The following is a 23,388-nucleotide window of genomic DNA, read 5'->3' as shown; positions in this document are numbered from 1 at the left end:
CTGACTTGTAGCTTTTATCGCATGAACTGAAGGCACAGTGCACCCTGTATACCCATAACTTGGGCTATTTCTAATTGGTATTCTCCAAGCAGTCACATACAGTGCCTGCTGCATTCAGCAGGCTGATTTGCACAGCTGCAGACTGGTGTATGCAGGTGCCATGCGAGGAGCTGAAGGTGCTTTCTGCCCACAGCCTTCCCACCAGCCTCAGTTCTCACTGCTCCACCTGATAGTGGTGATGGATCCCCCCACTAACTTTCACCTCCAGATTCCTTAAGCCCGCTTTCTACAACTTTAAAAAGTGTAAAATGATGAAGGCTGGAAATGCAGCATCACCAAAGCACGGGGGAGAGGGGAAAGCAGGAAAAGGGGAAATAAATTAAAATCACAGGACCCGCTTTTTGAACGCTGCTCTCTCAGTGCTGCAAGTCACAGATTGCCTATAGGTCATATGGTGCCACGACAGTGATGGAGCAAGAAACCTGATGTAAGCCCCACTCATAGCCCTGCTTGGATCTGCTCTGACAGGAGCTCATCCACAGTGGTTGCAGTTTAGAGAAACAACGTTTTTGCTCGTTTCATACTGGAGCACTGCTGCAACCAGCCAGGCTCTGAGCGGGGCTGAAACTCGACCCGCCTGCAAGTTGTTCCAGTGCCGTTAAGGGAGAGAGGAAAGCAAAAAAAAAAAGGCAAATATACCAATATCCAAATGTGAGCAGACAGCTTCCCTGATTTACAGGCAGCAAGCGGGGCTCAAATTGAATCTGCACTGGCTCAGCAAAGGCATCTGCTTATTGGGCGATTTGTTTTTTAATGACCCTTCACTGTTGCTTTTGCAGGCTCCTAGTTAAAATGCCATGTTGAATAAGGGCAACTCTGTGCCTTGTGCTGCTGCAGTGGGTTTGGGACTGCGCTGCGATTTGTGGAGACTGTGCTCTGATACTCGAGGCAAATAAACACCACCCAGACAGAGGGAAGAAATATAAGAGTGGACCCCAAAGTGTTCCTCCGTGCTCAGGTGTGGGCCAGTCAGGCTTTAAATATTATTTGTGTTTAATCATGCAACAGCTATGCGAGACCTCAAGTGGAACTACACAAAACCAGTTTATGTGCTTACTAGGCATAATATGGATTTTGTCATAGGAATGCAGTATTTACTGTTAAATTTATAAGGAATTAATTATTTCCCCTAAATTACTAGGTAAGAGGTTAAGAAACAAATGTATATCTAAAAGGAATGCTTGCTTAATTCCAAGAAAGGTAATAAAAGGTAATAAAAACATCCTTGGGTTCAGACGAGCATCTGTACTCCTTTCAACGCATCCCCAGACCCTACTGGCCCAGTGACCACATTAAGAATCCAGTGGGTAACTGGGGGAGGAGGGCAGCGCCAGCAGCTCCAGCCCTATCCCCGCACCCAGCAGCCATACATTTTGCAGTTTCCCAGGGGCAACCAGCACCTGATCAAAGAGGTGTCTGCTCTGAGGCATTCCCTTTGTCTCCCACTGGCACAGCTTGTGTGGCAAGGGGCACCCATTCCTCGCAGAAGAACCACGAGGGACCGTCCGCAGAAGCATCCCGGCGCTTTGGTGGAACATCAAAGCACACAGAGCTTTGCAGATTGCAATCAACATCCTGAAGAGCACAAGAAAAGCCTTGTGGGGAAGCCAGTGCAATTCACGGGCTTGCACCGATGCACCACGCTCAGATGAACTGCTTTATTAAATGGAAAGCTAACGAGTAGCCTTTGTGAGCTGGGTACTTGGCTGCTGGAAATCAAGGAGGAGACGAGTGGGGAACAACATGGCACTGTATTGGACCATACTACAGCCCCGTATTCACTAGAAATTTGAATACGTATCAGCATCCTCATTGCTTTATGGAATCCCTTTGGGATTCTAAAGTATCCCATGACTCTGGGTTTATCTGGCAAGAAACGCATATAATCAATAATAGATGGGGAAGTCAGCCTGCCTTTCTGGGTTCAGCTCATTCCTTCTGCCTCACCAGCAGCACTTCCCTCTCTGGATGAAGCCTCAGCTGGAACGGGCTTTGATCTCTTCAAGCTGCAGCGCAGATAGGGAACAGCATATAGCTCTGTCTGCAGCCAGGCTTATTTAAACCTCATCTGAAGTTGTCACCTCCAGGAGCTGTAAATGCTGCTGCTGATTCATAACGAGGCAGAGAAGTACTCTATTAATCAAAGCCAGCAGAACATTTTCTACAGGAGGCATTTATGTGAATGAAAACAGCATATGAGGTTACACTTAGAGAGGAAGAAAATTACAAGGGATCTCAGTTCTCGTGCTTCAGGGCATAAGCTGATCACCAGATGGGGTCAGGAAGAATTTCCCCCCCTTTTGTTCCTAGATGCAGTGTTCCACAATAGGTAAACTATGGAGGCACAAGAGAGAAACTGATTTTAGACCCAGATTTTGCCCAGTTTTTTGGGGGGAACTGTCATGTCTTCAAACACTGTCAAACAGAAGAGAGTGGCTACAAGAGAAGAAATACTGGGCTTCATTTGGTAGTTCGTACCCAGAAAATGATAAGTACAAGAGTCCTGACTTCACACGTCCTACTAAGCCTTGCCAAAAAGACTGCTCTGGAAAGGTGGTGGGCATCAGGTACCATGTAATGAGTGATAGCAACATGTTTAATATATCACAGATGTTATAGAAGTCTAGTTAAAGCTGGACCTCACAAACGGGGAGAGATTTGCCACATCTCATGAGAACCATCTTTCTTTTTGTTCCAATTCGCTGAGTGCTTTGGGTTCAAATTAACCCATTTACTTCTCTTCCTCCCTGCAAATTAATAGACCAGCTGAACTTAAAAAAAGAAGAAAAAGAAAGACGAAGAAAGCCACAACACTTTGTTAAAACCACTAAGTTTCAGCTGGTATCATGTCAAAACCACTTGAAACACGAAACCAGAAATCTTCCTAGGTTGACTCAAAGACTACGTCTACACCAGGAGTGCTTTACCAGTACAGGAATACCGGTGTATTACATTGGCAAAGGGCTCCTGGTGTAGACACAACTGTAACAGTACAACTGAGTTTTAAGGCTGCCTATTAAATTGAGTTGAGAGTTTCGCTGACAAACTCGCATCTAAGTTGAGTTGAGTTGTCCAACAGTTCAAGCAAGTGGACTGGACAGTGGCATCACCTCTCCGTATCCCAGAGAGAAGCAAATACATCAGTAGAAGTTTTGAGCGTAGCGATGACCGTAATTGGGTAGAGGCTGTTTTGAAACTCTTGAACAATACAACCAGCTCTACATTTAGAAAAGCTAACAAAATTGGGGTGGTTTTTTTTGGTAGTTTGTACAGTTTTGTTGCAAACTTCTGGCACAGCTGCAGTTAAACATCTGATTTCAGGCTTACAATCTGTGACACGTGCTATTTCACAATTTCTCTCAGCACACTGAAATCTGTCTCTCAGCATGCAATCATAAACGTTGCATACAACCCTCATAAGCAATCTTTGGAGATTTCTCCGTAACGCAGCCTGTTCATTGTAACATTGGTCAGCACTGGTACTGGAAGGGAACTGCCACATGAGAAGATCGTGTTATTGTTCCAATAGGAAGACCATTGAATTCTGGGTGCTTCTCTCAACACCAGCGCAAAATACAAAGGCTGAATAAAAATATCTATTCTAATATGCACTAACAGGTACTATTACAGATTGGAGGTGAAGGCATAGCAACATGGCAGGTAGGATTTCACCAGATTCCTATTCAGTTTACCCAGATTGACTGTTTTGGACCTATGGCAAAAAGACATTTTAAGAAAAGAAAGACATTTTCAGCTTCAAATGCTACAGAAGAAAACACTTCCCACCTAGCTTAGCCTGGAACACATCTCTCCCTCTGTAATAGCCTCTACGTCTATAGCTGAGACACAAACATCCATAAGCAATTACTACCGTTGCCTGTGCAAGTCAAACCTATGGTTCTGTCTCTTACCTGTAATCTGACTCTGTCCTTGTGGATTAAAAGGACTTGGTGCAGAGTTCAGAGAGGGCCGTGGGCTCTGGGTCGGGACCCCTACTCTCATACTGGGATGAGGAATGCGCCCTAAATCACTGAGGCGTTCAGGGAACAAACTAGGTTTAGAGTCATCAAGCTTCTGTCTGTGCCCTGGAAACAGCAAATCATAAAATAAAAGCGTTAATAACAAGATTTAGTACTTTAACATACAAAAAAAAAAAAAAAAAAAAAAAAAAGAAAAAAAAAAGAGAGGTCTCTGAGGACCTATTATCAGATTAATGGACTACGTAGGTACCACCACTACTCCCAGTAACAAAGTGACATTGGTGGGGAATTGGCGTTCTGGTGTTTTGGATGTGGCTGTGCTGGCAAAAGCCTTAACCAGCCCATATTGATATGTAATGCAGTAATTTGGATCAAAATAAGCCCTTATGGACACCACACAAGGTCTTCATGTTTTGTTTTTTTTTTCCCCTCTTTTCCTGCTTTACCTACTCTGGACAGTTAAAGGGGCAAAGCTTTTTCCCCAAAAGTAAACTTTATATGTACAAGTCATTGAGAGGGATAACTATTCCATGTCTGGACTATGCGCTGTGGATTTTTGCTAAGAACATTCCTTCATAACTTGAGAGCTTTTCCATAAAGTAAATAGTCACTCTCATTTGAGAAGCTTCTGGCCAAGACTGGGTCCTACACTGCCATTATGTGTTCAGCCTTCCTCCATGCTTGTACTTCTGCCCTGTGCCACAAGGGCTGCCTTGGGAAAGGCCTTCCATGAGTGCTTGGTTGTTGAAATGCAGAGGGGAACAATGCCCAAAGCAACAGGATGCACCAAGTGGCACCTTGGTACTCTTCATATCATCATTCAGATGTTTCAAGAGGAAAGGTTTTACTTCTCTGATTGTTGTATTTTTGCTCCTAAGTTTAATTTCTTTTTGAAGTAGTAACAAACGCTCCTCAGCCAATGAAGCCTTTGAATGAGGCACAGAAGGTGTTACTTCTGTCATTTAACATATGGAAAAACAGGCATGCAGCGAGATTAAGGTCAGTACTAATTTTACTTAACTTTAGCCATTCATAAATCAGGCATCTAGTCTAAACTCTTCTAATGTAGACTTCCTCTACAGTTAATGGAAAGAAATAGCTACTTCCAGAGGGCAATTCATCTCATTTGTCTCTGACACCAGTCTTAAAATGGGATGATTCACCTTCTGAATTTGCTTTCTCTTCCTTCTCTGATCAGAGAGGGAGCCCACATGACTAGTTTAATTAGGCACTCTCACAATTAGTCAACATCGCATGGAATTAATCTCACCCAAAGTTAGTAACTAAGGTCACACGAAAAGCATCTGGCAGAGATAAAATGGGAGCCCAGATCCCCTCACTGCAACCCAGACACACCGTTGCCCCCGTCCCTGTAAGCAGCGCCAGGGTAATGGCACAGGCAATACCTGGGTTGGATATCTTTATGCTTTTAACATCAGGAAAGGTCTCTGGTGTGGTTTGGACTGGGATCAGCTCAAACTCCTCCAGGTGATGCCCAGAGGTTTGAGGTACATTGCATTCTCCTTCAGCAGTGAAAATACAGCCCTCTGCTTGGAGGCCATGAGAGTTCAGCTTTGCAGACACGGTCATACTGCCCACATCAGTCTTAGGGCCAGAGAACCAATTCTGGCACTGTTTAATTTGTTTTAACAGTATAAATGAGGCCACTGAGTCTTGAAATGTATCAGTTCGTCTCTCTTTATAAAAGGTAATTTAATGGTGTCTGTCACCGTAGCACTGAAATACATGGGTTCACATCTTCCAACTGGGACCAGTGTCCAGATGTGGCTGAAGGTAAAGCTTTCTCTATAATGGACAGCTAACTGTAACCTAAATTTAGAGAAATCGGGGTTCTAAACAGACTGTGGAAGACCTTGTATCACAGACATGGAGATGTCCAGCAGCTGCCTGGACGTGGCCCTGGACATGCTGCTCTGGGTGTCCCTGCTTGAGCAGAGGTTGGACCTGCTGGACCCAGAAGGTCATCAACCATTCTGAGATTCTGCCATTCTGTGAAAACTGAAGGACTGAGGTTGGAAGATGAGAAAAAATAGCTAGATGGAAATTAATTTTAGAGAAACTTCTCTAGCAATTAAAAAAAATTAATTAGTTGACCCATTATTCTGTGCTTTGAAGTGTGATTTTTCTCCCCCGTGATGACTCAGTATAAAAACATGGGGTAGGCGTGGGCTTTCCCATTAAAGAGAAGGAGCTGCTGTATGGCAGAGTGCTGCAGAACAATCTGCTGGCATCGGTGACTCCTCTCTATGAGGTATCAATCACTTCAAACGGGGAACGATTTTTGGTGGGCTTGTAACAGCTCTGTAATGGCAGCCTCATTAATAGGATAACATCTCACCTGGCAGTCATTAGCACTATCTCTCCCATCTATGTAAATTGGAACTTGTATAAGCTGGGTGCTGCTAATCTAAAGAAATAACTTTCGCACAGATATACACACACAGTCAGTATTCTCTTGGGATCTCTCATTCTTTTATACTTTTTTCCCCACATTTTTTTCTGTTTCTGTTTTTGCCTGTGTCAGTCACATTGACCAGTCTGGTTTTCTCAAGGAATCCATTGCCCCTCTCCTTTTCTGTTCATTTCTCATTATGTTTCAGCACGACCAAGAAGGCTCAAAGTAAGATATCCCAGTAGCCGAACTCTGAGCTCACACATCGGGGCTGTCTTCACCTGGGAATGAATCTATTCCCAGAGTGAAATCCATTTTGATGGAACAATTCTGCTCCGTGTTTATGTGGGATGGTTTTGGCTAAAGGACCATACTGTACTTTTCTAACAAACCAATGCACAATCTATTTTGATTGCCTTCTGCTCACTCAATGAATGCTCAATATGTTGGGCATCTCTCCTGTACCACCGTGTGCCCAACAACCCTTCGCTTTGTTTCTGTCATGCTCTGGTTGCCCATAGCTTTTCTAGAACAGACTGTATTTAACTCTGCATTATTATAATGAATTATCAGAGAATACTCAGCACAGCATCCCAGTGAGGTGAGACTGCATTGCAGTTCTGCACATTATGGGCTCCTGTTCTCTAACAGCAGCTAAGACATGCCCACATGGAAAGCAAGAAACTCAACAAAAAGTTTCATACTAAGAAGGCGTCTGCAAAGAAGCAGCAACTTAAACAGCCTTCTTGCCCTGATTCTTGTGCAAGAAAAAATATAAAGCAATCTTATTAAGTACAGAGCAGCCATGAGGCATGGGCTCTAACAGGCCTTCTGAGTAGCACATCAGCAGCAGCAGTGAAATATGTGATACATGTTTAAAACTCATTCCACAGGCTGCTTTTCATCTCCCATTGATATATGTGTCCGTTGACAGAGAAATTCCTGATCCCAGGGGAGCGTGCTAAGAAAAGCTGTATTCCTTGGTCACAGTCATGAGGCATCATTTTATTTCAGGGAAAAAGATTAGGGTAGTAAGTGTAGATAGCTCAGTGAGAATCTGTGATCTGCCACGGCAGCGATTACATTAAAAAGCAATACGAGGCTATGGAGGGGGTAGGAGAAAATAATGCCATGCCTTCCCAGTGCCAGCACTCAGCGCCTGGGACGGTGCTGCCAGCAACACTACGCTGAGGCCTGGTTGCTCTGTTACAAGTAAGATTTCATGGGGTCTTACCCATTTCATGGGGTAAGTCTTGGGCTTACCAAGGGGACGAGCTGCAGGAAGCCTCACCTCACCAGGCCACACAGCCCCAAAGTGCCGAGACAGCACCTAGGAGCTGCCATCCGGTCACCACATCCCAGCTGTGGCGGGAGATGTAAGAAGCCTTCATCTCCAGATTAATCATTTCAGTTTAAATGCAAGGAAGGAACGTCTCGGGATCAAAGACACGCAACCTCGAGGCGGATGGGAGCGGGAGCTGGAAGGGGATGGGAGCGCATCCCTCATCACTCAGCCCCCGCCGCATCGCCGCAGAAGTCAAGATGTAAGTGGGGCTGTGGAAGAGGCTGACTAGCAGGATGGAAACGTGGTGTTGATGCTTGAAGATTTTTACCTCCTTGGGAAGGAGGGCTGTGCCTTTTTATCTTTCAGTTGTGTGTGTAGAACTGAAAACTAATTAGATTGAGCTACACGTGGCCCATCCAGATGCTGACACTCAGGGACTCCCTTTCTTTGTACCATGTACACCGCCCACCTTTTTGGTTTTTTGTTGTGTTTCTCTTTTTTTTTTCTGCTGGTACTGAGGAGATCTGGTTACCAGATTGTCAGCAGATGTTTTTATCGCTCACAAGTGGGTTAGCTATTTTCAGTCATCACCCGTTCCTTTCTGCCTTTTTCACTTCTGTCACTGCAACAAGATGCTTCATGGCAGTCAGGTGTCTCCATGAAAAAGCCAAGGGAATGCAGAACAGTCATGAAAATAAGAAGCTGGGCTGTCCTTGCTGAGCTACGTGTGCTGGGGTAACCCCAGCAGAGCACAGGGCAATGGTCAGATGTGAAACAGCACCAATGCTGGCGTTTGCTCCATGTTGTGAACATGCTCAGCAGCAGGAGGAGCCAGGGGAATTTTCATAGAACCAGTGAATGGTTTGGGTTGGAAGGGACTTCACACATCGTGAACCTCCAAACCCTCTGATGCAGGCAGGGCCACCAACCTCCACATTTAATACCTGCCCAGGTTGCCCAGGGCCCCATCCAACCTGGCCTTGAACACCTCCAGGGATGGACGGGGCATCCACAGCCTCTCTGGGCAGCTGTTCCAGCACCTCACCACTCTCACAGTAAAGAACTTCCCCCTGACATCCAGCCTCAATCTTCCCTCCTTCAACTCCAATCCATTTCCCCTTGTCCTGCTGTTATCTCCCCTTTCACAGAGCTGACTCCCCTCCTGTCTGTAGGCTCCTTCAGGTCCTGGCAGGCTGCACTGAGGTCACCCCGCAGCCTTCTCTTCTCCATGCTGAACAAGCCCAGCTCCCTCAGCCTGTCTTTGTAGGGGAGGTGCTGCAGCCCTCTGAGCATCTTTGTGGCCTGCTGTGGACCCTCTCCATGTTAGAGGTGTCATTTCATGGAGATCCACAGCTTTGCAAGGGCAACTGGAATAAAAACCCTTCCTAGTGCAGAGGCTGGTAATGGAGCCAGTAACAGCAGTGGCTCTGGGTTGGGTTTGAGACTGAAAAAGAAGGAAACTGCAGTGGAAAATGGACTTGTCTTCAGGCTAAGGGGCAGTAAAAAGAAGAACCACCAATATTATGAGCTGAAAATTACAGCCTATACAGCCCAAACTTTCTCTTACTTCAGAAGAAGCTCACCTGAGCCCAAGAGCCCAAGTCTGGATTATTCCCGTTGTTCACCAGAAGTACCGAACTTTACACATTTGAAGAACAGGTGCATTTTTCCTCTGACTTCATTAATAGATAAGTCTTAGAGATGCTCCATCTTTTAGTGCTAACACCCTAGTGACACATTTCTGTGTACATGCTGTAGAAGCCAATTTCACACCACAAGTCCTCTGAATTTTATCACAGCTTCTCCTTAAATTCTCTTTGTACACTTTCATCCCACTGGGTCCTATGGATCAACCTGGATGACACTGGTTGGAACTCAGCTCCAGGCTCGTAAGGCTGAGGTCTCACTTGTCCATGGCAAAGGAGTTTGGACCTGAGCCCCATGCTTTTACTAGCTGTTGTGTATGGACAGAATAATGTCGCATGTTCGGCACAAATCAAATACATTCGCTATTCTCTTACACATTTCAGCAAGATATCACTCCAAAGCAGCCTTAATCCATGCTCTCGTGGTAAGAGAGCCATCAATGAGCAAAAAACCAGAAGACACACATTTGCCCTTCACAAGTAGGAATGTCTGTCACTCTTGTGACAGCATCCCCAGGCTGGCTTCCCTTTGCCCACTCAGACCGAACACTCGCAACCCAAAGTTCAGGAGAAAGAAAAACAAAACGCAAGAGAGACAAACAGCTTTTACCCATGAAAGGGAAAAGCTTGGAACCCTTCCAGTCTCTTGGGTAAAGACACAATTATGAGAAGAAAAATATAATCTACCCAAGAGACATAATTACATAATTAGGCCATAGGCTGTGCATTGGAAAGGTTCTTATAATTCCTACAGAAAGGAGCTACATAGGTGAAGTAACTGCATTTAATTTGCTCAGTGGAAGGGGGAAAAAAAAAAGATGTTTGTTTTTAAATAGCTGAGGGCACCAGTTTGCATTAGACTGGAGAGCTTATTCTCCTGTTGACACTAATAGGGCTCTGGGAGTCACGCAGACGTGGGCACTAAACAAGACACTATCTCATCTTGTTCTGAAGAAATGGCAGATTTTCTACCCCAAACAGGTAAGAATTGTGCCTGAAACAACTGCAGAGAAGTGAAAATAAGGTATGAAAAAGAAGACACGCTGTAGATGGCTCAGTTCCTACACAATGAATCTGATGCATCCCGTTGCTGAAACCCCACTGAACTTCTCGCTGCTGAGTGCTGCCCTCCCAAAGGCCTGCAGCTTGCTGGTGCTGCTCCAACGGGGCCAGCTCCAGCACCCAGGGGAATCAATTACATTGCAGCCTTCCAGGAGCTGTGGTTGAAACCCAGGATGGACTGAGGCAGGGGTAGGTTTGAACTTCCATGTTTTCCATGCGGAGTTCAAGCCTTAGGAGCACCTCTGGTGTCTATGGTGATCTCCCCATTGACTTGCTGGGAGCTAAAGCTCGTCTTGCAGGCTGCGCTCTGAGCCTGGAATGAATTAAGAGCTTCCAGCAGGTTTAACAGAGGAAGGGGCAGGAAAGGTGAGGGGAAATCATCCCACGGGTACATAAATCGTGTCCCTGAGTACCCATGGGAATCATTCTAATTCTCCCCTCTCAAAGCCTCTGAGAATATAAAGTGCTATCAGAGCTTTTTAAACATCAGCTGGGGTCTGTGGAGAGCGCACACAGCTGAAAGTCAGACCCGGAGGTCAGGGTTTTTCAGCAAATTGCAACAGCTGCAGAGCAGCCTCTTGGTCCCAAAATTCCTCCATGCAGGGAGGTGGGAGCAGAGCTCCGGGAGCCCCAGGCTGCTCCTGCACGTAGAAGGGACATGTGGCGGGGACAAGCCAGCACGGGGAAGATGTGTGAACAGAGCAAAACTGGAACACTTTATGAATGAAAGTGGACGGGCACTCTGAGGACAAGAAGCAAAGCAGGAAGGGGATGGAGTAGGATAGCTGCAGCTCTGGTCCTTCCCAGCATCTCAGCTCACCCCAATGCTCTGCTGTGGCACAGCCTGGCTCCACAACCCACTAAACAAAACAGCAAAGTCTCTCCTTGTCATGGGAACACTCTGTCTTTCTCTTTTCCTTTTTTCTCTCTTCTCAAGTTATTGAATTCTAACTTGGATTTTGAAACTTGCTCAATGCAGCTGAGCAGCATCCTGCATGAACATCAGCACAGAGGTGCATTGGGAGGGGGCGGGCAGGAGCAAGGCTCTGCTTTCACCTTCAGCCATCACTGAAGAACATAAATGAATCTGTGTGCGCTTGTGCCAGGAAACCAGCTAAGAACTGCTGGCATCACCACTCAGAGACATTAAAGGCAACACATATAAACAGTCACGCAAGTCTCAGTCCCTGCCTTAATTCCCTTTGCATGCTGCTATCTGTTATGTTCTCCCCTTTCTCCTCCCCATTTTTTCACTTATTTTCGGAGAAGAGGGAACAAGGGAGAATAAAGGCCACACTGCAAAAGGGCAAGAGCTCCTTGCACCGACTGTATCGCCCTCATCATAACCCAGCAATATCTTTGATGACGATACAGACATGACCCCTGCCCCAAGCCGGCTGCCCTACGCAGAGCCCACCAACCCCTGCTTGCTGTAGCAAATGAAGAGGGCAAGGAGGGGGTGGAGAGAAAACAACTTCTGCTCCTGGAGCTGGCCTCCCTCCAGCTGGCAGAGGGGCTGCTTTTCTTACTGCTTGCGAAACCTGATTCCTTGAATAGAACAAAATGGGGGCGATGTGAACACAACCATTAAAGCAGATTGGAGATGCTGTGCTGTCCCGCAAGCCTCCGCTCTGTAGGCATCAGTAAAGGTGCACTGCTGGCTTTTGTTTGGGGTTTTGTTTTACAGCCCCCAAAACCAAACTGCAGGCTGAGCAGTTTGAATGGGAATTCAGGCATGGAAGAGACAACAGTTAAGCAATAATGGATGGATGTGTGCGTGTTTGCATTGTATCTTTCAACAGATTGTTTTGCTGCATTAGAGGACTACTGTGTTTATACCCCAGCAGAAGGCTTTGAGCAGATTGTTTAAACTTGATTAAACAGGGATACTTCTAAAATAACCTTGCTAATAAAACTCAGATGGTTAAAGAAACCTGAAAACACGGTTAAAAATAAAAAAAGATGCAGTTTCTGTCTGCTCTCACAGGGGTAATGTGATATAAACTCCAAAAGAAAACAGTCTTTACAAGTCAGACTTGAAGGATTATCTCATGTATCAGCACCCTCTGTGGCAGCGTAGCACTTATCCACGTATCCACCCATGCTAATGCTCTTGCACAATTTACTACAGCCTTGATAGACAGATAATTGCTTTATCCACCCAAGTGTAATAAACGGAGTCTACTATGTTAATCCTTGTATTCTTATTGTCTGCGAATGCCAAGTGAGGGAGAGACCTGCACCGAAAGCCCAACCTTCTCATTCCTACCCTGCTGGAGTTTACTCGCCCTCAGACCTGCTGAAGTGTTCTCATTACATTCCACTCCCCTGCCTGCAGTGCCAAGTATTTCGAGTAGCATCCAGTTATTGTTCTGCAAGGGGCACCTACACTCAGGCTGTATGGAGGCAGCAGCCAGGATGCAGCAAACAACACAAAAAACCCCAAACCAAAGCACCCTCAAATGTCTTTTCCTACCCAGTAACGCAGACCAGCTATTATTTTCTCTTGGGCACAGCACAGAAAGTAATTAACCTGTCCTAAACCTGGGCATCAGCTTGTTTGAGTGGAGTCCATCTGACAGCTGAGAAATGCAGCTGTTGGCTCATCAGCCTCTTCCACAGAAATCCATAAAGGCTTTTTTTTTGTTTTAAATGTCAAAAACAGACACATCCTCTAAAAGGTTTATGGATTCCTGGCGGCTCCTTCAGCTTAGGTCTGCGGCATCTAATTTGTAACGACAGTTTGATGGACGTCTCCCTTTCTTTCATCTGAAAAGTATAAAGAAGTTTCCCCAGTAAAACTTATTCTTAGCACCATTCTTTGCTCTTATCTTTCAAGAGCAATATTAGATATTGCAATATTATATACTGCTCTCAGCCTCTGGGCAGCCTGGTCTGGTGGTCGGTGACCCTTCACATAGCACAGTGGTTCAAACTAGGTGATCATTGTGGTCCTTTTCAACCCAGGCCATTCTAGGACTCTGTGACTATCTACACACTCGACAGCTTGTTTTAAATAGCCCAAAGATGATAAAAACACATGGGTTGACTGGGGTAACTTTCACGTTGCAGAAGGCACTGAGCTTTCTGGGCAGTCGGACAGCATGAAGCAGCACATGCACGAAGCACCAGGTTTAACAAAGCAAACAGTGTCCTTGGGGATGGAGCCGACTGTCCTGCGGGTGACTCCAAATTGTTATCACTTTGTCATGTTCCACCTCCATCTGGAACAGCCAGCAGGGGCACTTCTGCCCCCCGTGGAAGCTGGGGTGGATCCAACTCTGCTTTCATGGCTTAGAGGGAAAGAAAGTGTCTCATAGATGAGCAATAGGGGATGCACGGAGCAGTGCTGTAAGGCTGCCCACTAACTATCCCGTGAGATCTAATTGGAAGGCGTTACACATTAAGGTTTGTCTTTGGCCAATTCATATTACTATTTTCTTTAATAATTTGGATGATGCAATACAAAGCAGGTTTTTGAGCTCTCCAGACTTCGGTGGAAGTGTTCAGAAAGCAAAACGACCTTAGCAAACTGGAGAAACGACATCTGCTGTACCATTGGTACAATGGCACCAAGTGAAATGCAAGTGCAGCGCCAGCACCCTTTGGGTTAAGAAATGAAATGCTGAAAGGCAGCACCACGAAGCAAGAGGAAGCAGCACTGCTGGGGATGATGTGTGGATAGCAGTGAGTTGGTAGCTGAACCTGAGTCAATAATAGCAATCTGTCTTTAAAAAAAATGAAGCAAATGCAGTTCTGGGCAAGATTAATGGTTGTGTTGCACAGGAGACGTAGAAGGTAACTATTAGACTCTTGCTCAGAAGTGGTGAGATATCGGCTGGACTGCTTTATCCGGTTTGCAACACCACCCTCTAAGAAAGATACAGGCAAATTAGAGAGAATCCAGAGAAGAGCAACAGGAGCGATAAGAGATTGAGTAAGCATGACCTACATGGAAAAGCTGAGGGAAATGCATTTGTTTAGTCTAGGAAAGAGAAGAGCAGGAAAGGACACGATAAGAGTAACATGTTTTCTAAAAAGAATGGTAATCAATTGATCTATGTGTGAGCAGAGCAGAGACCACGAAAAAGCTGGCTTCACTGGGGGCAGAGCAGATTTAGGAGATTAATGTATGATACTGGCAGCCTCCTTTCTAAGTATGAAAGAAAAAGCCCCAAAAGCAGACTTGGTAAATCAGTGGGAGGCACGGTACTGGAGGATTTAAGAACTTGGACAGATGTCAGTGCTGATCTGAATGTATACAGTACTTCATCTCAGGAGAAAACGGACCAGGTCACCTGAGGTTTCTTTTAGCCCCACTTTCCTAATATCCAGCCTGAAAGCAAGTCTCTGGCCAAGGGGAAGCACACGCACATGGGCTCGGTAAGCACCAGGCTTTGCAGGCTGCTAATTCGGTGCCTAAGCCACAGTGGAGGATTTATCCCGCCCAGCAGTGATACAGAGCAAAAGCCCCGGGGAAAGCAAGAAGGAAAGGAGGGGAACAAAACAGCTCATGGGCCGTGCCTGGCCACCAGGAATGTCATCTTTTTTGAAGGGCTCAGGCAGGGGGTTGACCCTATAGCCTACAGTTGTAAAGTTTGTTTAGTAACAGGGAGCCTCCCGCGAACTTGAAAACAATAAGAAAACAGAGTCCTGGAGAATAAATCTCACCCCCTGCCCCAGTTGCCTGCAAGTTTAGCTACCAGAAGGTAACAAATCCCGAGGAATGCAGGTGGTGGAATGACCCTGCGGCTGGAGGGTGTCCAACACAAGCAGTGGGCGATGCCAGTCACCGCGCTGCTGGAGGCACTGATAACACCCAGGGAGAGCCTGGAAATGCTGCACAGACATGAGACAGGCTGTTGTAGGGAAGGGGGCAATCGAGGCTCTAGAAACCCCAAACAGCCCTTTACTGCTTGTAGCAGCATCCAGCTTGGTATGAAGCAGCTGCTCCTTCAGATACTGCAGAGAAGGTTGGTCTGAACACGACTTGGTTTTTATTTCTGAATCTGAGTCTTTCCCTCCCATACACCAGGGATGCTCAGGGGATTTCCTCTTCTGTACGTGGAAAGCTCTGCCTTGTTCCTAGAGCTCTGAGCTCCCCTAGGTCTGCTTCTGAAAACAAGTGATAGCTCACCACCTTTGCTTTCCCCCTGCTTTTATCGCCACCAGCAGTTTCACCACTGAGCACTTGGGCATTACTTTGTGGGTGAGAGAAAAAAAAAAAAAAGGAAAAAAGAAGTGCAAAATCAAAGAAATCAAAGCTGTCGATGTCCAGTTATAAAGACCACAAGTCATTCATACAGGCAGCTGTGAGGTTAATAGCTTTCAAAGATGTATGCAAGCTCACTCGCACAGCCCTACCTACACCTCCATGCCTCCAGCTTGGAACTACTGGATCATCACTGGCACGTGCTGCAGATAATCTCTGCCTTTTTAATTATTATTCTGGTGAGTCATTAAGCCTGGATGCACACCACAGTGCACCGGTGGAAAAAATCTCTGCAATGCAAAAGTGACAGGGCTGTTCTACGCCATTCTCTTAAAACAGTCAAAAATAACACAAAAGTATTTAAATTCTGGAAATACTCATCATCCCCGTGCTATTAATACCTCCTCAATAGTTCGTTCTATTTAAAGCAGGCCTCTTTCTTCGGGTTATATTTTGTGCGTGGCAAACCCCATTTAATTCACAGGATTAAAAAATATATATCTATGAACCTGGAATTGGAGACATGGATGGTATGGAGCCCAAGCATTCAGCCACGGCCAGGAGCTGAGGTTTTGCCACCATCTCCAGCGCGAGCCTGGCCCCTGGAATATTCATATTTGCTCTGTTTTAAATGTCATATGACTAATTTAGGAATAGCAGAGCTGTTTCCACTGCAGTGGGGACAGTTAGGTGTCTGACCCCTTTGATATCAAACTGCAAGCTGTGCAGTCTGCCTTTTAGCACTACTTTCTCTTTGTTTTCCACTGACAAAATAAGGGTTTAAGCCATGGGCACTGTTTAGTAAAGGCCATGACATACACAGGAGGGATTTTCTTGTCTTTAAGCCCAAGCTTGATTGAATTCCATCAAGGAATAATGGAAAATAAAACACAAAGCGCCGTTCCCATTTTGTCCAACCAAACTGGAACAAGCAATGCTGGTACTGCTGAAGAAATTGGATATATCTTATGGGTGTGTTGCCTTGCCTTTTTCTTTTTATTATTACAAGTAAAACGCATCTGTCTTAACCAATTTAAATGAAGTAAAAAGGCAAAAACAGAAAGAGGGATGGAAAACTTTTCTCAGCTTCAACACAAACAGTGAAAAAGTAAAGACTTAACAAAGAAAACCATTTTGTTAGGTACAAGTTTACAGAAAACTCAGCGCAGAGACAAAGAAAAAAACTGTTTTTAACACTTCTCCAGGGGAAATGGATGATTCCATCTCTTTTCATACCAGCTTCCCTCAGAACCCAGGGGCCAGTTCTCCTTTGGGCAGTAGCAGAGGGTTTTGGCTATCAGTGCCCCCAGCACTGCTGTGTCCTGTAATGACCAGTTTGGGTGCATATACCAGATATTCCTCCCTTGCCAAAGGGTTCATAGAATCCCAGAATGGCCTGTGTCACAAAGGCCCACAGTGCTCATCCAGCTCCAACCCCCTGCTGTGTGCAGGGTCACCAACCAGCAGCCCAGGCTGCCCAGAGCCACATCCAGCCTGGCCTTGAATGCCTGCAGGGATGGACGGGGCATCCACAGCCTCTCTGGGCAGATGTTCCAGCACCTCCCCACTCTTACAGTGAAGAACTTCCCCCAGACATCCTACCTAAACCTTCCCTCCTTCAACTTAAATGCATTTTCCCTCCACAGTATTAACTGTGGAGGTTGGTGGCCCTGCCTGTGGTGGGGGATTGGAGCTTTGTGATCCTTGAGGTCCCTTCCAACCCAACTATTCTGTGATTCTATGATTAAACTAAATGGTTGTACATTTGTGTAAAACTGATACAAGAGAAATGTGGCTGCTGAATTTAAAGTGAAAGTCAAGGCATGCTCACTCATCATCGGACAGAACTGCAGCTCCACCAAACTGTGGTTTTCACACCTTCATATTTAGTGCCTGGATGTCTCCTTCTCTGCTTTCACAAAAACAGCAACACAAAAAACAAGTCAAAGCCTCCTCCTGGCAGCGTGCGAGCAGTGAGGCTCTGCCATGCACGTACAGCTGCAGGACTGCTGTATCCAACCTCTTACCCTTTCAAATCAGAGTAATCCTAAAGTCATCTTAAATGTGGCATTAAAATAATTCACGCTAAAGCAGTTACTTCAATGTGCAGGTTGGGTTTATATGAATGATGGCATGTCCAGTACTTGAAGGGAGCGTAAAACAGGAGGGAGAATGGCTGTTCGTGAGGGTGGGCAGTGATAGGACAAGGGGGAATGGTTTGAAACTGAGACAGGGGAGGTTTAGGTTGGATCTTAGGAGGAAGATTTTCCCCCAGAGGGTGGTGACGCACTGGCACAGGTTGCCCAAGGAGGCTGTGGATGCCCCATCCCTGCAGGCATTCAAGGCCAGGCTGGATGTGGCTCTGGGCAGCCTGGGCTGCTGGTTGGTGACCCTGCACACAGCAGGGGGTTGGGATGGATGAGCACTGTGGGCCTTTGTGACACAGGCCGTTCTGTGATTCTGTGATTTCTTCTATATCTCTGACTTTGTTCAGAGGCAGCATCGTTTATTACTGGTTCAGCACACTGAAAAACAAGCTTACGTGTGTATGCAAACAAACACACCAGCATCCTCGCACATGCTGAAAACGACATTTCTGTGTCTGCTCACGAGGGAAACAAATCATTAATTATGCACAAACATAACAAGTTTCTCTAGGTCTGCCTGGAGATCTGAAAGAGAAGTGGCCCTGTAATCACATCTCTACGGAGAATACCGCCATATGGTTTAAGCAGAGGTTGATTTCCTGAAGCAAGAGAGTACTGCAGATTCTCAATCCAACTAAAATAATTATGCAGACAATTTCACTCCATTACTCGCAGTGGAACCCAAGCTGTGTGGTCCTCACATGCTTGCTGACACCTCTAACGAGACATTAAACCATTTTTATATAAAAATTCCCTTTATGGGTGGGATGTAGCATGAATTTCCTGGAAGATTAGCACCTGTCACAGTGCATAAGGCTCGCTTCTGACTGCTGCTTTAATTCCCCTTGGTTGGCAGACAGCAAAACTGATTGTGAAGCCCCCTGAGCACATCGCAGCAAAGCATCGATGTGGAGTAACCATACCTTCATGCAGGGAAACTTCTCCCATTGCTGAACCTCCCTACACAGTTATTCTGCCTCCCACATCTGACCCTGAAGTAGCACAGGACCTCAGTACCAACATGCACAGCGCCTTAAGTACAAGGAAATTTAAATACAGCCTGAAATTTCAGCACGTGCTTCAGTTCTTTGTTGAATTACGCTGCGAGCACAAAGCAGACTTTGCTGAGAGCTTTTTTTCCAAGCACCCCGAGCTGCTGCTCCCTCACCTCCACCAGGCAGAGCAACGTGCAACACTTCCCTCCTTTCCATCAGCAATGGGTCAAAATCCAGGCAAAGCGAAGCTGCTTTGACTGAAAACAATAAAAAAATGTATTAAAACACCACCTATCCAACTCTGAACGTAAACTGCAGGAATCCTGTAAGAACGGGGCTGTTAACCAAGACACACAATGATTAAAGGATACTGAAGGGGAGAAGTGAGACCACCCTTCAAGCATGGAAATATCCCTTTTGGACTAGAATGCAATGGGGCTTTTTTTGGTAACTGCGTCTGATTTTAGTTACAGTAGCTAGCTTGTGAAATTAGCAAGCATTCTACATTTCAGACTAGCAAATCCAATTAAATCAGAAGAAAGCTTGCACATACTTCTGCGTGCCAATCTGCCTATGGTGTTACAAAGCCGTGCCACTTGTAATGACAGAACGACTGCACTCCCCATAGAACTCCATGGACCTCCATTTGCTGTTGGCGAAGCTGCCCTTCCGAATACAACCAAACAGAGTTGGTTTGTTAAGTCAGCAGTAACTTCTAGTTGTCATGCCCTACCAAAACGATCTGACCCAGCCTTTCAGCACAGCAAAGAAATGCTGAAAACGTTAGCGACAGCATTGTCTTGCTAAGGCACTCTAATAAAAGCCACCAGCACGTTGTTGTCCAAGTTGGGCTGAACAATGCGCTCTCTTCCCCCAGACCTTCTGTTTTCAAAACAAAACCTAAATTTTGGGCCAGTGTTTCCTGTGGTGATAGCTGTGGTTAAACAAGATTCGTGAGTTTTGCATGCTTGATAAGGTCCCTTAGTGCCACAGCAGAAAAACTGGTTGTCAGGTGAGGTGTGGCACATGGAGACAGAGGCTTGAGAGATGTTAAAAGCAACAGGAATGGCCAGATGTCGCTCTCCGAACTCATGAAAAGCTCCCATTTACTTCAACAGATGCAAGATTTGGGCCAGTACAGCTATTCTGGATTGTATTTGGTTTTGTGAGAAGGCTGTGGGAAGACCTCACAGTGGCCTTCAAGTACTTCAACGGAACATACAAACAGGATGGGAACTGCTGTCTGTGAGGGTGGGCAGTGACAGGACAAGGGGGAATGGTTTGAAACTGAGACAGGGGAGGTTGAGGTTGGATCTTAGGGGGAAGTTTTTCACCCCGAGGGTGGTGACGCACTGAACAGGTTGCCCAAGGAGGCTGTGGATGCCCCATCCCTGCAGGCATTCAAGGTACCTCTTTCTTGCCCTATAGGCTAGATCATGCCTATGTCTTGGGAGTCAGTCTTCATTTAGCACCAGTGAGTAATATCAGGTCATTTGGGCATTTTGAACTGAAGTTGTGAACTCAGCAGCCATGTCACCAAGAACTACTCGCACGGCTATAATGGCCGGCTATTAATGCGCTTGTGAAAGAACAATGAGATCTCTGACCACAAATGATAACGAATGTAGTTTTATGCCACACCTAAAGGCAAAACCTGTGGAACGGCAGTGTTCCCTCAGTCTTTTCACGAATGGCATGGGCTGTTGGTTCAAGAGAAATATTATTCCTTACCTCAGTGGGATTTCTGCTGATCTCAGTCCCTTGTGATGGAATTGTGAAGCTTTATTCCCCATAGCAGGAAACACCGGGTGCCTCTTTACCTTACTGCTATATACAGGCTCAGCCCCACTTGTCCATGTCAAGCTGAGCAGCAAGTGCATCAAACGTGTGACTCATAACAGCCCTGATTTAACAGGTGAGACTCTTGGAGAGCCAAGCCCTGTCAAACAGGGAGAGGAGCCACCCTGCCCGGTGCTGAGGTCTACAGGAAATTACCAACACTGACAGTAATTATTACATGGGACATCTTGTCAATTCATCTTGAAATTATGGGCTTGTTGGACATCATTCTCTTCCTATCAGCACTGTGCAGAGTTTATTAGCAGGTTATACAGCGCTCTCTCTCATGCGTCAAAAATTAGTGAGGTTAAATCAATGTTATTAACACAATGGTTCAAAACTCACTGGCTGTTCGCCATTCAATGGAGCGACGAAGGAAGCCATTTATCAGCCAACAGGACAAGGAAATAGTATTTACACAGTTCTTTCTCTGCCTTTTTCCTTGTTTGACTCCTTACAAACCTAATCCCTTTTTTTGTCTTCCTCTTTTTCATCCTCTGATGGCTTCTTCCAAAAAACAAACAGAGACCAGCCAACGTTTCCCCTTCATTCTCTCCAATTCACTTTCGTTTCTCCCTCTTTCTGTCTGCAGTGCACATATGCTGGGCCATTTGCCCTCCCCACTCACTAACTTCTCACAGCTTTAGCTATAGTAGCACTAGGCACTGAAGTCAGCTTCCTCAGAAATTACCCTTTTGCTCCACTGCTCTAACGCCTGCAAGCCCTCAGAGACAAGTGTGCTACTGGAGCAGCAATTTACTTCTTGGCTACACGAGGCTCCGCTCCATGGCTGCAACTTGGATGACACGTGTGTAGTAGCAGTTCTTGTGTCGGCATAGCTGCAAGTAACACAGTGACAACACACGAGAATTCACAGCTCCCTCCTTCCTACCTAAGCTTTTCTACACCAGCACTGCAACGAACAGGAGGGCCGTGCTGGTAACACACAGAGGAACACACCTGGCATCCCAAATTGCTCCCATGTGTCCACTCTCGCTAATGAAAGAAGAGGTTAGCAAATATCAGAGGCTCCATTTCAGAAATATTTATATGGGCAGCAAGGAGAAGTGACAGGAAAGCCAGTTATTAATTACAAAAGACAACAAAAAAAGTCATTGCAATACCATGAGCCAAAGCGAAAAGGGATTTCACAGCGACTGCTTTGGTACCTTGCATTTAGAATTGCAACGAGCCAAATGTTTCACAAACAAGGCCACAATTTATTGCTGTCTGAAATGTAGAAATGAATTGGCAAAAAAAAAAAAAAATTAAAAAAAAAATTGTTTTTCTCATTTATGTCAGGTTGCAAAATTCCAGATTAAAACAGCCTGGAGGCTTTTTCCTTTCTAATATATCTCAATTATTTTTAATCCCTTAGGGGAGAAAAACCCAACTGAGTCTTAGAGCAGCAGGTTTATGCTTAGCTCACTGTCAATATTTCCAGGCTAAGTCTCTGGTTTTAGGGTTTTCTAACACTGCTGTAAAGCTCATTCATGCTAACGTTTTCGTTGCCTAACAAACTCCATAAATTTTTAACTAATGCTTTAAAATCTAAATCCTGCTTAGGAGCTCGGCTAATGGGAATGGACCTTTTTGGAGCTCGCTTTCTGTTCCTAAAGCAGAAACCAATCTCACTGAGAAGTTTAATTGAAACCTTCTCGCTGTCCACGTCACAGCCCCTGCTATTCAGCACAGAGCTTCTGCTCTGACCCGACACGGCGGGAGCCACGCTCACGCTTCTTCAGCCTGCAGCTGTGCCAGCTGAGCAGGTCACTGCTCCTGGCCTCTGCTGTTTCATCACTTTGCTACTGCTCATATGGAGTGGGTCTCTGCTATACAGACTTGTTTTGACTGACGTTGACTGGAGGAGTGATTTCCGAGGCTGAAATAACAGGAGTCTGACAGCGATACATCTCCCAGGGGAGAGCCAGGTTGACTACATTCAAGATGCCCTCAGGTCTCCTAAGCCCCACAGGACAATGTGCAAGGCAGGGTGACGTGCCCTCCCTGGGCATGCACTTAATGTCATTGCAGTCTACAGGGCTCACAGATTTCCCGGTTTTCCTTGCAGGGAGCATAAGGAGATTATCCTGTATCATATCCTATGATTCTATGAAATACCCCAAGCTGACCCATTTTTTTTTCTCTTTTTTTTTTTTCCCTTACAAGTGTCTTAATCCAGAAGGGAAAGATGGGAACTTCCTCATGGAAGTGTATATTTGTAACCTCACAAAGACCACCCTTATTTACATATAATAAGAATTAAATGCTGTTAAGGACACCAGAATGTCAGTACAGGGAAAAACACTGCTTGCTAGACCATTTTACAGACACAGCGAAGAGAAATGGCCCAGAGGATCAGCAAGGTAAGGAACTGGAAATCCCACTGGAACACAGGAGCTGAGAAAATGGAAGATACGAACCCACTAATTTCTCATTTCTGTAGTACAAGGAGGATCATAACCTGCTGAGGAACAGCAAGTTGAAATGCAGAGGTAGATGTTTGGATAACTCGCTTGGAGCTGAAATGATTAAATGAGCTGCTATTCATGCAGGAAGCCCAAAGTGAAGCTCAGCTGTTTCTTACTGGCCGTGGTTGACAGCTTGCCCACCTTTGCAATGCAGCCCCACTGCCTGCCATGCACCTCATGATCGTGCTCTTTGCCCACAGTCCAGAGAAGTATTGCAACTCCATCCTCCCTCCTGTGGCGAGGGAGGCCACAGGGGATTTCAAAAGCAAATGTCTTAC

At 45.7% G+C, this 23,388-nt stretch overlaps 1 protein-coding gene across 4 annotated transcripts in view; it reads right to left on the bottom strand.

Moving 5' to 3' along the window:
* RUNX2 (RUNX family transcription factor 2) overlaps positions 1 to 23,388 on the bottom strand; it is a 195,363-nt gene that overhangs the window by 88,727 nt on the left and 83,248 nt on the right. For 2 of the 4 annotated variants that reach the window (XM_085542309.1, XM_085542311.1), the window contains exon 6: positions 3,972 to 4,145. The exons of the other annotated variants lie outside the window; for them this stretch is intronic. In XM_085542309.1, the coding sequence (XP_085398435.1) occupies positions 3,972 to 4,145 (174 nt within the window). The remainder of the gene's footprint in view (positions 1 to 3,971; positions 4,146 to 23,388) is intronic. 4 annotated transcript variants of the gene reach the window in all.

Source organism: Coturnix japonica, chromosome 3 (genome assembly GCF_054131305.1).
Source record: "Coturnix japonica strain WE chromosome 3, WE-NBRP24, whole genome shotgun sequence".
Lineage (NCBI taxonomy): Eukaryota > Metazoa > Chordata > Aves > Galliformes > Phasianidae > Coturnix > Coturnix japonica.
The sequence above is the reverse complement of the archived record's forward strand: the minus strand, read 5'-3'. Positions and strand labels throughout refer to the sequence as shown.